The sequence below is a fragment of the Accipiter gentilis genome, chromosome 28 (genome assembly GCF_929443795.1).
Source record: "Accipiter gentilis chromosome 28, bAccGen1.1, whole genome shotgun sequence".
NCBI lineage: Eukaryota > Metazoa > Chordata > Aves > Accipitriformes > Accipitridae > Astur > Astur gentilis.
Window position 1 is genome coordinate 18,104,908 of NC_064907.1, and position 13,302 is coordinate 18,118,209.

The following is a 13,302-nucleotide window of genomic DNA, read 5'->3' on the forward strand; positions in this document are numbered from 1 at the left end:
CGAAACACCCCCCGAGCTCTGGGTGCCCTCGGAACCCCGTTGCCAACCCTGGGGTGATGTCCTGGTTAGGGGGGAACGGGCTCGGCCCCGGTGACACCGGCCTGGTGACGGCACGTGCCGCCACACGGGGCTGAGGGGAGGAGGCCCGGGATGGACGCCAGGGGTGGCTTTATCAATTAGCAGGTGGAGGTAAACAGGGCGGTAATTACAGCCAGGGAGGATGATGCTAAACTGGGAAGGTGTTACCGACACCGATGAGGACAGGGGATTAGCCGAAAAGGAGTGCGAGGTATTGGGGGGGGGCAGACCTGGGTGGGTAACCAGCGGGACGGTGTCCAGGGTGGCACGGACCCCAAGCACCGATTTTGTGCCGGGATGGGGAGAAGGAGCCGGGTGCGGCGAGGGTCGGTGGAGAAGGGAGGTTGCAAGTCATCGTGGTGATGCGGTGGAAAGGACTCAATTTGGGGGCGCTGATGGGGTGTCAGAGCAAACCCCAAGGGGAGGCAGCCAGGAGGACCCTGCCGCACCCCCGGGAGGAAGAGGAAGGATGGAGCAAGGCTGGTGCCAAGAAGGGTTTGCCGGCGGTTCCTGCTTGCCCCGCTGCTGCTCCTGGATGCCGTCCCCACCGCCATGCCCCGCGTCCGCACCTCCAGGCGCGGGGAACGCGGCAAGGAAGGGCCGGAGGCAGAGCTGGGACGAGGGGGGTCCCGGCATCTGGGCGTCCTGATGGCCACGGGACTCAGGGAGCATTTTCCGTGGAGGCTCTGCCCCACGTGTCGCCCTGGCCCTGGGCACGTGCCGGGGGGCTGCGGGGGGGCGAGTCTGGGCCTTTCCTCTGAAACGCTCTGCCGAGAGCGGAGGTTGGAGCTGCAGCCCTGGGCGGGGATGGGGAGGAAAGGGGGGGACGCGGATCCGCACGGTGCCGGGTCGGGGCGATCCAGAAACCATCCAGACCTTCTGCAGAAGATATCTCCCGCCGGGGCAGCAGGAGAGGCCGAGCTGGTGGCCGGAGGCTGAGAAGACCAGGGAGGGATCCCACCAACAGCTGTGGTGTCAAGGTCTACCAGCTGCAAACCAGGAGCTTCTGGGTGCGGGTCCTCGTCGCTCCCGACCCCGGGGACGGAGTCTCGGCTCTTGGTGTTCCTCCTCAGAAGCAAATCCCATCCCGCGGAGAGCTCTTGGGTTTCAACAACAGCTTGCAAAACCCCGAAGACCCTCAGCAGAGAGGAGCGAGGTGTTGGTGGCCTCCTCGGCAACCCGGAGCCACCGTCGAGAAGGGAAAGGCAGCAAGTTGTGTTGAGCTGGTACGTGACTGGCAAGCCCTTCCCTCCTCCCCAGAACACAGATAGCCCAGAACGGGGATGGAAAGTGCCGTGTTTCCGTAGCAACCAACATTTTCGTGCAAGGTGCTGCACGCACTCCACGCGTTTTGCCACCCAAGGGTGCTCCTCACCTTCCTGCTCCGCGCTGGGGGGTGGGGGGTCCTGCCCAGTGGGATGCCTGCGCCCAGGTGGCAGAGCGGGTCCCCAGCCGGGCACTGGGGGCCACGATGCCCTGTTGATGCCTGGTGGGCTCCTTCCCTCCTCCTCCTCGCCCGCAGCGAAGGAGCCCAAAGCGTTGAAGCAACGTTGGGTGGCTCCTCGCCGTGGCGCGGTGATGCCGGCGTGGCATCTCCCAGCAGCCTTCGCTGTGCCACCACCTGCCCGTGACCAGGATCTCCGACGTGTTCCAGCACGAGCCACCAGTGGAGACGGGCATCACCACCGCCACAACAGCAGCCTCAGACGATGCTGGGGGCCGCGGCGGCTCTCCCCGCACCGTCGGCTGCGTCCGTGGCGGCTCCGGCTCCTGCCCATCCGCCTCGGCTTGGCCGAGCCGCGTGTGAGGGGACATCGCGGGGACCAGCGCGCTCCAAAACCGACAGGCAGCCCCCGATCGCTGCGGGACCTCCGAGGTGCTCGGAGCACCGAGGGAAGGGCACCCTGGCTCATCCCGACCCCACGCCACGGGCGGCAGCCCCCGCTGCCCTTTCTGCCCTGCGCCTGATCCGGCGGCCGCTCCGACCTCATCTTAATGGTCACCAAAGGCTCAACCACGCGGGAATCCACTCAGGGACGCAGGAGCCCACCCGTGGGCTCCAAAGCCGGTTCTGCCAACACCACGAGATGCCGTCCCTGGCTGGGCCAGGCGTGCCCTGAGTCACCGGGGCAGCCACCCCGGGCACCGTCTGCCCCCGGGGTTCTCCCCAAAATTAAAGCCTCTCCGAGCCAAGGGAGCTCAGCGAAACCCCAGGGACGGGCAGAGCTGCCCTGGCCTGGCAGGAGCAGCAGCTCCTCCGGGCCCGGCTGCGGATGCAAATCAAAAGGCAGGAAATTTGACGGCGGTGCCGGTACCTCCGCACCCCGGGAACGCCGAGAAAGACCGCGGTGCCAGCGCCGGCCACCAGCACTGTCGGCAAGCCTTGGGAAAAGGGGAAGCTTGCGGGATGCTCAACCGCTCCGGTCATGCTCCAGCCCAGCAGAGCCGGACCCGCGTGGACCGAGGGACCCCCCCAGACCCCCCCAAGCATCCTCCAGCCTTCACCTCCAGCACCAGCCCAGCTCCAGGAGAGCCAGGGCTCCAGCCCCCATCGCCGGGGAAGGATTTAACCGTCACAGGCCACCACCCGTGCGCCCACTCCAAATCTCCAAGCGCTTCGTCCTGCTGCTTCTCCCACCCGTCCCTCGTGCCCGTACACTGGCTCTGAAACCCAGTGGGTTATTTTTAACCCAAGCGACCCAGCCCGGTAAAAATCCCCTCTCCGCTCTGTACCTGGGGCGATTTGGCCGGCGAAAGGCGCGGGGGCATTACCGGCTGAAGCGGCACGATCCTCTTTCGCCCACCGTTATCCGACAGATGCGACCCGGCGAAAGCCGCCGGCAAAATGGTGACGGGGTCAAGGCGGCGGCGACGGCACGAGCGGGGAAAAATAAGACGCAAGGTCAAGGGCAAACCAAGGACGCGGTGGTTTTGGGGGGAACTTCAGGGTGCACCCCGTCCCAGTGCGGCCGGGAAAATTGGGGGGACGCGAGGACGGAGCCGGTCGCCTTCGGGGTCACCCAGCGTCCTGGCCAGCTGGTCTCGCCACGCCGTCCTGCGAACAGAACTGAAGGAGAGGGGGGGCTGAGAAAAGGTTGGGTTATTTTTAAAAAAATCATACCAAAAAAAAAAAAAAAAAAAATTTTTTTTCAGAAAATACAACACTAGAAAAAAATGTACAAACAGGTTTCAAAGACGCTCGTAAAGAGGCACAGCGCCCACCGTCCTACACATTTCAAGCCATTTTAACATCCCCCTTACATATTAGAGAGTTCTTTTTTTTTCCAAACCAATATAGATCTTTTTTAAGCAAGATAAAATAAAGATATTTACTACAGATTTTGATTGTCAGCAAACACAATATATTTACTGCATTAGCATTTGCTCACAGTGCAAATGGTACAACAATACATCAGTTCAATATTTCTGATTTTTTCCCTTAAAAATGCTGTATGCATTAACTATCATATTTGCATTACAACATGACAAATGAGCAAATGAAATGTGTGTGAAAATTATCACCTTTTCACAATATCAAGCATAATTTTTTTTTAACCTTAGTATAAGGTACTATAAATCCAAGAAATAAAAACATCCACAAAATATATTACATCTGGTATGATTTTTTTTTTTTCTCTAAGTACTCAACTTTATACAAAAGTCTTTCAAAAAATATCATTCCCTTAGGTTTGTGTGGTTAAACCTGATTGTGGTTTTTTTTGTTCCTTTCGGTTCACATAAATTAGACTGCATTCTTTCTCTTCTCTTTATTTTTTGTACGTTTTTAATGTTTTTTTTTCACATGCAGACATCAAACCTGGATAGCACAACCTTTTGGCAACAAAGATTTTTTTTTTAAGTCATTATTATTTTTGCTTAGTTTAGCTTAAATGTCTGAGCACAGTTTTATTAAAACAAAAGAAGAAAAAAATCAGAGCAGTCATGCAATGACATGCACATACCAGAAGGAGAAAGAAAAAAAAAAAAAAATAAAATAGAGGACTAATTGATTTTTCTCCTCCGTAGTTGGTTGGTTGTTTTAAAGTGACCAAATAAAATAAAATAAAAATATCTCACATTATAAAAAGTATTCAGCAAAATACTGGGGGGTTTTTTCTGCATTTCTGTAAAGAATTTCCCTTCTGCTTAAAAAAAAAAAAAAAAAAAAAAGAAAAAAAGAAAAAAAAACAAAACAAAACAAAACAAAACACCAAACCCAAAAGCTGCTGCCGGGACATCGCTCCCCGCCGCCGCCGCCGCCGCCCCCCGAAGTTACGGGGGACCCGCAGAGCCGCCCCCCCCCTCCCCTTGCCCCGCCAGCCCGGCCTGGGGGGGCCCGAGCCCGCTTACCTCCGCCGTGGGGAACCGGTGCTTGGGGGGGACAGGAGGGAAACTACGGGGGGGGAGGCACAGGGGGTCGGATCCAGGCCCAGTGAGGCAGAGAGGAGCCGGATCGGCTCCATCCCTCCATCCCCACCCGGATGGACCGAATCCAGGCGAAGCCAGTTCCTTAGGGAACCGGGCGGGTGGGATCCAGGAGGGCCCGATCCTGAGCAGCCCAAGCCCTTGGGAAAGCGGGTGGGTGGGATCCAGGAGGGCCCGATCCTGAGCAGCCCAAGCCCTTGGGAAAGCGGGTGGGTGGGATCCAGGAGGGCCCGATCCTGAGCAACTCAGCCTTTTGGGTCGGATCCGGTTAGCTGGGATCCAGATCAACCGGGATCCCGGGGATCTGTAACCCAGGACAGCCCCGATCCGGGCCAAACTGGGTGCGGGCAAACTGGACCCGGGAGATGCGGGATCCGGGTAAACTGGATCCGGGTAATCCGGGTCTGGGCAATCCGGGATACAGGGCAACTGGGATCCGGGCAATGCGGGAGTAATCCGGGTGCAGGCAGCAGGGAGCCGGGTCCGGGTAAGGAAGGGTGCGGGCACCCAGGACCCGGGCAGCGCAGGTCCAGGCAGTGCGGGTCCAGGCAGCCGGGATCCGGGCAGCGCGGGCAATCCGGGTGCGGGCAGCCCAGGTCTGGGCAATCCGGGTGCGGGCAATCCAGGTGCGGGCAGCCTGGGTGCGGGCAATCCGGGTGCGGGCAATCCGGGTGCGGGCAGCCTGGGTGCGGGCAGCCTGGATCCAGGTGATGCGGGTGCCGTCGATCCAAGCGCAGGCAGGATCCGGGTGCTGGCAGCCTGGTGCCGGTCAATCCAGGTGCGGGCAGAATGGACCCGTGCAGCGAAGCCCCCGGTATCCTGAACCCGGGTGGTGGTGGTGGTGGGGGGGGGGGGGGGTGAGGCTACCCCAGGGTCGTCCCCCCCCTCCGGGGAGCCATGCGGTGCGGAGGGCAAGGGAGGAGAGGGGGTGTCACCGCGCCGCCCCCCACGGTCCCTCAAGCGCACGTGGTGACGGCGGGGGCGAGGGCGACGGGGGGGCGAGGTGGCGGCGGCGGCGGCGGCGGCGGGGGGCGCGGCGGGGGGCTGCCCGGCCGAACCCTTCTCGGCCTTCTTCTCCTTCTGCTTGAGGTGGATCTTGGCGTGCCGCTTGCGCTCGTCGGAACGGGCGAACTTGCGGCCGCAGAACTCGCAGGCGAAGGGTTTCTCGCCGGTGTGGGTGCGGATGTGGGTGGTGAGGTGGTCGCTGCGGCTGAAGCTCCGCATGCAGATGCGGCACTGGAAGGGCTTGTGGCCCGTGTGGATGCGGAGGTGGCGGGTGAGCTCGTCGGAGCGGGAGAAGCGACGGTCGCAACCCTCGGCGGGGCATGCGTGGGGCCGCTCGTGGAGCGGCGTCTTGCTGGGCCGGTTGGGATACTTGCGGGGTCGGATGGGCTTGAGGGTGAGGGGTGGCTGCGGCAGCCCCCCGAAACCCGGGTGGATCTGCTTGTCCTTGAAGGCCTTGATGGTCTCCAGCGGGGTGATGGGGGGCGGGTTGACGCGGATGGGGTCCAAGCTCTGGAAGGGTTTGTGCTCCGTGATGGTGCCCATGTCGTTGGGGTGGTGGTAGAGGTTATAGTCTGGGATCATGGGGAAGAGGTTGCTGTCCAAGGCGGGCTTGGCCGCCTGGTAATCCTGGGGGGAGTAGGTGAGGCCGGGGTTGCTCTGGGGGTCGTGGAAGGAGACAGGCTCCGGGTAGAGGTCACTGCAGGAGGAGTAGGGCGGCAGCGCGGGGTACATCTGGTCCACCTCGCCCTGCGGCGGCCCCATGCTGCCCGCCGAGCTCTGCGTGCTGGTGAGCGCGCCCGAGGACGGCGGTACCCCCAGGATGCCCGCGCTCATCAGGCTGATGATGTTGTCCTGGCACCAGTTGGAGGGCGAGTCGAAAGCGAATTTCCCCAGGTAGGTGACAGTCTTGTTGCCCGGGGCGGGTTGAAAAGTCCCCGAATAAGAGGACAGTTCCTGACCGGCCTTTTCGTTCGCTAAGCCAATGTCCATAACATTATCTGCAAAAAGCCAGAGAAGCGGGGCAGGGTGAGCCGGGGAGGGCCGCGACGCCTCGGGGAGGGCGAGTGGGGGGCCCACCGGGGATGCACCGGGGATGCTCCGGACCCCCCCACCCCGCTTCCTCCTATCCCTCGCTTCTTCCACACCCCAAAAACTCCGCTCCCCGCGTACTGCGCCGCTGGCTGCCGAGGGTCCCGGCCACGGGGGGACCGGGGGAAGCGGCCCCCTGGGCTGCCCCGGGTGGGGGGGGGGGACGGGGACACGGACACGGGAGACACACCATCGCCGCCCCGCAGGTGGGGCCGGGGGAAGGAGGTACCTGCGGCTACAGGTAGGTTTCCTCCCCGTCCAGCCCCCGGCAGCGCTGGGCACTCCGCGGAGCCGGCTGCGGCCACCGACGCCGTTACCGACTCGCCGCCTTCCCTGCGCCGAGCCCCGGCGAGGAGAAACGGGGAGGGAAGGGGGGGGTTGGAAAGGGGGTGGGGGGGGTGGGTTTAGCCCGGCAAAGCTCCGGGTGGGAGCGGGGACACGCGGGGAGCACCCCCCACCCCCCGCGCTCACCTGTGCCCCCCGTGTGCGTGTCCCGTGTCCCCCGTTCCTCCGTGTGTGTGTGTCCCCCCCCCCCGCATCATAAACCCGGCGCTCCGGGAAAGTCGGCGCCGCGTCCCGGGGAGCCCACGCCGCCGCCGCTGCGGGGTTTTGCTATGGTGGGGGGGGGGGGGAAGGCGGGCGGCTGCCACGGCCACACGCGTCCGCGGTGCCTCCGCACCCCCGCGGATCCCGGCGGGGGCGGGCGGGCGGGTGGCCCCTCCGTGCCACGGGGGGGGGGGGCCCGGCCGTTTTCCGCCCCCCCCCCCTCCACCACCACCACCACCACTACCCCCCCCCCCTTTTCCTCCCCTCCCTCTCCCTGTTCCTCCTTCCCCACGGAGCCCGGCCGCCGTCCCCCCCGTACCTGCGGCGGCTCGGCAGCAGCGCTCGGCGGAGCCCTGCAGCGATCGCGCGGAGACACGGCGAGGAAAGGGGTGGGTGGGTGCGGGGGGGGGGGACGCTTCCCAGCCCCAGCTCTTCCCTTCCCTCCGAGGCTCCATGACACCCTACCCACAGCGTCCTCCTCCTCGCCCCACCGGCTCTCCCCCCCACCCCACCTCCTCCCCTTCTCCCCATTTTCCTCCCACCACCAACCCCCCCCCCCCCAACCTTACCTGCAGCCATCTGGTTGTAGTGAGCCACCGAGTCGCTGCTGCTGGAGAAAATATTCAAAGAGTTGGGGATCTCCTCTGGGTACAGATTGTCAGGCAATTGGTTCATCAAAGTGTTCATGGTCCCCGGCAGCTTCTCCAGTAGTTTGCCTGTCATAGCACTGGAGGAAAAGGCTGGTTCAACGTGGCTCCGAGCTCAGCTCCCGAGGAAACAACATCCGAGTGGCAAATCCGTGCGAGGGAAATCATGCAAGAGAAAAAGTTGGGGCGGGGGCGGGGGGGGGGGGGGGGGGGAGGGAGGGGGGCGGCGAGGAGGAGGAGGATGGGGGGGGGGGGGGAGCCGGGGGTGGCCGCGGAGGAGGGGGTGCGGGGAGTGGGGGGGGGGGGGGGGGGTGCGGTCCTCCGTGGGTCCCTGGTGGTGTTTCCTCGAGGGGGAGGGGGCGATCTGGCTGGCAGATGTGGTTGTAGAAGCGGGTGGGAGGATTTAACCCCTCCTCTCGTTCGCTCGCTCCCGCTCCCCGTCCCCGTCCCCGTCCCCGTCCCCGCTCCCTCCCGCGCTCGGCTCCGCTCGCAGGTTCCCTCGCTGCCGCCCGACTGCTCCGCCGGGGACTCCGCAGCCCATTTATCCGGGCGGCGGGAGCGCTCCGTGACGTAGCTGCCCATATATGGACAGACAAAGCCGAGCCGAGGCCGAGACGTCACAATGGAAGCTCCGCACAATGGAACATTAGAAAGCAGGAAGCGGGGCCGGCCGCGCGCGGGGACGGGCAACGGGGAGAGCGGCACCGGGAACCGGCCACCGGGCACCCTGCACCGGGAAACGGCCACCGGTCACCCTGCACCGGGAAACGGGCACCCCGCACCGGGGAACCCCGCACCGGGGCATCCCGCACCGGCAACCGGGCAACCTGCACCGGGAACCGGCCACCGGCTATCCTGCACCGGGGCATCCCGCACCGGGAATCGGGCACCCTGCACCGGGCATCCCGCACCGGGCACCTTGCGGGGGTCTCCCCCTCCTCCGCAATCACGCCCCGCCCGTCCAGCCATGCCGTCCCACCCGCAGGTGGTGGCGGCGGAGACTTCCCCCCCCCCCCCCCTCCCCGCCTCGCCGCCCCGGGAAGAAGCGGGGGCAGCCCACCCGTGCCGTGCCTGTCCCCGCGTCCTCCCCCGGGGATGCTCAGACACAGGCCCTTACCTGGAGATTTTACCCCCCTCCCCACACTCCTCCGTTCCCTGGAGAACGGGGGCGGGGGGGGGGAGAAACCGGCCACAAACCCCATCCCGCAGCCCAGGAGAAGCGGGATGGGAGATGTGCGGGGCAAACAGGAGTTTGGGCGGTTTGGTGGGAAAGGAGGGAGGTCAGCAGGGAAGGCTCTGGAGCGGCAGAAGCCGAAAATTCCTTCCCTAGCTAGTGATGACGGGGTGGGGGGGGGGGAGCCGGCTCCGCACCGAGCTGTCCCCCTCCCCACGGCCCGGGTCCCACGGAGAACAGTGCTTTGAATACTTTCAAACAGGTAACACTTGTTGGTCGCCTGTGATTTTAACCTCACCTCCCCCCTTTAAAAGTTTGGCACTTCCAAGGCGTCAGTAATTAGGTGGTTTCGTGCTAAGTGTGCCAACTGATGCTATCTTTAAAACCCTCCGAGTTATATAGCAAATGTATGGAAAAATGCTGTGTTGCAATAGCTCCACTTACCCAATTCCTGCAGGGCCGGCTTTGCAATGGGAGTGAAATCCGTGCTACGGGAGTGCTGCAGCTGGAGGGGACCGGGCACTGGCTGCCGGCTGCGGGAGGAGGGGGGGGGACTCCGGGGTAGGGGGGGGGGAGGCACTGGGGAGGAGGGTGCCGGTACTGGGAGCCCCGGGGATTTTGGCCCTGCGGTGCCAGCAGCCTCTCGGTTTGGGGAGGGGGGGGGGGGGGGGGGGGGGAGATGCTGCGGTGCAGGGGGGGGGGGGGGGAAAGCATGTACTGGGACTGGGGGTCAGTGAGACCCCACCGTGGCCTCTTTGTGAGTGGTGGGGGGTGTGTGACCCGTGTGTTCTATCCACTCCAGCCCCCCCCCCATCCACCGCAGCCCCCCCCCCATTGCATCGTCACCCATCCATCTCAGCACCCCGCTTTCATCGGAAGCCCCCTCCATCCTTCGCAAACACCCCCCCCCCAATCCCTCGCAGCCCCTCTCCACCCTTACCCCCCCCCATCCTTTGCACGACCCCCCCCTCTTTCTTTTACACACCCCCCCCCCCCCCCCACCTTGGAACTCAACCCCCCCCCCCCCCTCCCACCCGGGGGACCGCGGCTGCAGAAGCGGCTGCGGGGGGTGGGTGGTGGGTGCGGGAGGCGGCGGCGGGTGACGAGGGGGGGGGGGGGAAAGCGGGACGGCGGCGGGCGGGCAGCCGAGGGGAAGAACCATACAAGGTCTGGATCCGGCCCCGCCTCCGCTGCCTTCTTTGGAGGCCGGTTCCGGTGCCCCCGGCGCTGGGGAGGTGCGGGGCGGGTGCGCAGCGCCGGGCGGCGGGGCGAGGAAGAGGAGGAGGAGGAGGACGATGGGGGACCCCGCTGCTTTCCCCCCCCCCCCCCGCCTTTCTTCCCACCCGTTTGTTGGTTTTTGGGTTTTGTTGGGTTTTGGGGTTTGGGTTGTTTTTTGGTTTTTGTTTTTTTTTTTTTTCCCCATCAGCGCATTCCCACGGGTGGAGGGAGCCCGGCTGCAGCGGCGGGGTTGGGGATACTGCGGGTTTCCCCCCCCACACACACACACCCCCCACCGCTGCGTGACCGGCTCCCACGGGCACCCAGATAAGAGCAGCCCCCCCCCCCCAAAAAAAAAAACCACCCAAAAAACCAACCGCGAGCTGCCCCTCCTCAACCATCAAGCATGTTCAGCAACACCATCACCACCACCGCTTCTCTCCAGTTCCTCCAGACTTTATACTGGAGGGGGTGAGGGTTTGCTCGGCCTTACCGGCAGGCACCGGCGAGGCTTGCGTTGGGAATTGCTGTGCCGGAGCAAGAAGGCACTGGTCCGGCTCCTCACCCCACAACAGAGCAACCCAGCATCCCCACGGATGCCAGGCTGCCCAGCCCCGCTTTTGGCTCCCACTGACCCGGGTGGGTATCTGCCCCCCCTGCGCCGTGGGCGGAGGGGTGACGGTGCCACGGGCGTGTGAACGTGAACCCGTACCCCACCTCGCTCTCCCCGATGGGCACCTGCTCCCCACTGGGAACGCAGCCGTCCCCCCCCCTGCCGAACCTGGGCAGCTGGGGCTGTGGGTGCAGAGATAACGCCCCAGCCCCTCGCGGCGGGGTTTAAGCTCGATTCAAAGCTCCTGAGTCATAAGGGCCTAGTTTACACAAGGAGCTGGGCTAGGAGGGAGGCACGTCGCTAAACCCGGCCTGTGAGAACGGCCTAATCCCGCACAGACACCGTCTCAGTTACTAATAGTGGTTTGATGCCAATTGATGGGGAACGGCCTTAAGCCAAAATAAACCGAGGCGGCCTTAGACTGGCATGAAAACGGCCGCGTGGGGGTTGGACTGGCTTAGTTACAGCTCAGCTTAATGGGTTGGAGCGTCCCGAGCGGAGTAGTTTACCCAAAGGGAGGAAAAAAAAAAAAAACCTCACCTGGGATGCTCTGAATGGTTTTAAATTACAGCCAGGTCTGGATGGAGGCTGCAGCTGAGAGCTTTCACTTATTTTGATCATCCCACACGCCTGTCTCTTAGGCCATGCGAACCCCATCCTGATCGGGGTGTTTCAGTAATGTAAATAATCATTGCTGGCATCAGTGATTTCGCAGCCTGGATCTATGTGCATGAAATGCTGCCGGCCCTTCCTCAAAGCCGATGCAGAGTGTCCCACACCACCATTGCCCCTGCATTTCAAAAGCTCGTCATGTTAATAAAGCTCCAGCTTGGCCCCTGAACCGATTGCCTCATTAACCCCAGAGATAATGGGAAGAGTAATGCCATGACACCCAGGCAGCACGGGTGAGCCCGACCTCCTCTGCCCCTGGCACCCGTCTCCGACCCCCTGCGCCTCCTCTCTCCCCACCCGCATGTGCAGAGGTTGGGACAAGCCCTGACATTATTTAATAGTGTCCCAGCTGGGTTCGGTCCCCATAAGACCCCCACCAAGAAAGTGCCGGCAGCTTCCCCTGAGCAAGGAATCAAACGCAGCCACCCGTGCCAGTGCCGAGACCCCCTCCAGCTCCCGCTGCCCCCCACAGCCCCCGGTCCTCCCTATGTGATGCCGAGAGCGATGCACCCATCCCCGCGCACGGTGTGCCAAAACCCCACCGGCACCCCGGGGGGCTCGGGGCCGTGTCCCTCTGGGTGCTGTCAGCTGATGGGTGATTTTTCCCCGCTCCTCTCGGTCTTGTGACCGGGCTCTGCCGCCCTCCGGGTGATTCATGTGCCGTGAGCCCTGCAGGTGCACCAGGCTGTGCCACAGCCGGGGCGAGAGGCCACGCTGCACACAGGCTCTCCAGGGACCGCCGGGGCTTTTAAAAGGGGAACTATTCAGGGGTTTTTTGCCTAATTAATGACAGCATAAACGTACTTATAGGGAGGAGAACATGAGCCTGGTTTTCACGCCTTGTGGCAAGGCACACGAGATGCTCGTCCCCATTAAAGTCATGCCTAAACCTTGCTGGTGGTCTTGAGCCGAGAGCTGAGCTTGGACAGAACCGAGCCTTGGAGGCTGAGGGACACAATGAGGTGCTCCTCACCACCCTGCTGGGCAGTTCAGTGTCTTGGGAGCTCCGGGAGGCTCTGCACAGCGCATGGCTGTGGCTTTCGGGCTCTGGGGACCCAGCGTGGTGATGTCTCTGGTCCCGGATTACAGAGGACGCTCAGACATGAAGCTTGAGGCAGGTACATGGAGGCTTTCCTCCCCAGCCCCTTGGATTTGCTGTAGATGTAGATCTGGGGCTGGTAAGGTCACAGAGTCGTAAACAGAGTGTAGCTGGTGGGGACCTGAAAGGTCACCTACCTCCTACCCCCAGGCATGACTGTACTGGGGCCATATGCGTAGGTGGCTGCTTGGATGGACGACAACACGAGCTCTTCTCAGGCAGCTTGGAGAAGGGGAACAAATAAACCCCAAATCTTTCAGCCACCCGAACCGCGAGGTGGGTGTCGCAGAAGTATCTGATGAAGCCGCCGTCGTTTCTCAGGGCTGCAAGTGTTTTGTTTGCGAGCGGCGAGGCTGCACGGGCGGGATGCGGTGTTTCGGGGGTGTCAGCTCCCTCTGCCAAACACCAGCTGCCCAGATGTGGCAGATGCTGCATCGGCAGCAATTTATTCTCTGGGCAACCCGTGGCCTTGGATGTGAGAAGATGCTCAGCACCGGCAAGGTTGGGATTCGGGGTAATCTGTAATTTCTGGAGGAGGAGAGACTTTCTCCGCTGCTGTTGGGCGTGGGAAATCCTCATTTCAGGCCAAACTCTGGCTTGGGAGAACTCCAGCCAGGAGAAACTGCTGGGCAGCCTTCCTGATCCCGGACCAACACCCTCCCGGCACGGCCTGCGTCCTTCCACAACACCGTCACCCGCCTCACCTAGGTTTTCCTGATTTGCCTGTGAAAATTAC

General features: G+C 62.8%; 1 protein-coding gene across 2 annotated transcripts; it reads right to left on the bottom strand.

Annotated features, from left to right (window-relative positions):
* Window positions 1–6: 6 nt before the first annotated feature.
* EGR3 (early growth response 3) lies at window positions 7–7,964 on the bottom strand. 2 transcript variants are annotated; one of them, XM_049831176.1, is made up of 3 exons: window positions 7,713–7,964; window positions 4,429–6,506; window positions 7–3,145 (listed from the first exon to the last, which is right to left on the bottom strand). In XM_049831176.1, the coding sequence occupies exons 1-3, from the start codon at window positions 7,864–7,866 to the stop codon at window positions 3,095–3,097; spliced, it is 2,283 nt and encodes a 760-aa protein (XP_049687133.1). In that variant the 5' UTR covers window positions 7,867–7,964; the 3' UTR covers window positions 7–3,094. The 2 variants fall into 2 exon arrangements, with proteins under 2 accessions (XP_049687133.1, XP_049687134.1); XM_049831177.1 differs by lacking the exons at window positions 7–3,145; window positions 7,713–7,964 and adding an exon at window positions 6,827–6,907 and having other exon boundaries at window positions 4,069–6,506.
* Window positions 7,965–13,302: the final 5,338 nt, after the last annotated feature.

Excerpts from the sequence above, each read along its gene's own strand:
- EGR3 (XM_049831176.1), bottom strand. The coding sequence starts at position 7,866 with ATGACAGGCAAACTACTGGAGAAGCTGCCGGGGACCATGAACACTTTG. Across the intron at positions 6,507-7,712 it reads CTACAACCAGATGGCTGCAG|ATAATGTTATGGACATTGGC; the intron begins GTAAGGTTGGGG and ends GGCTTTTTGCAG. Across the intron at positions 3,146-4,428 it reads ACCGGTTCCCCACGGCGGAG|TTCTGTTCGCAGGACGGCGT; the intron begins GTAAGCGGGCTC and ends CCTCTCCTTCAG.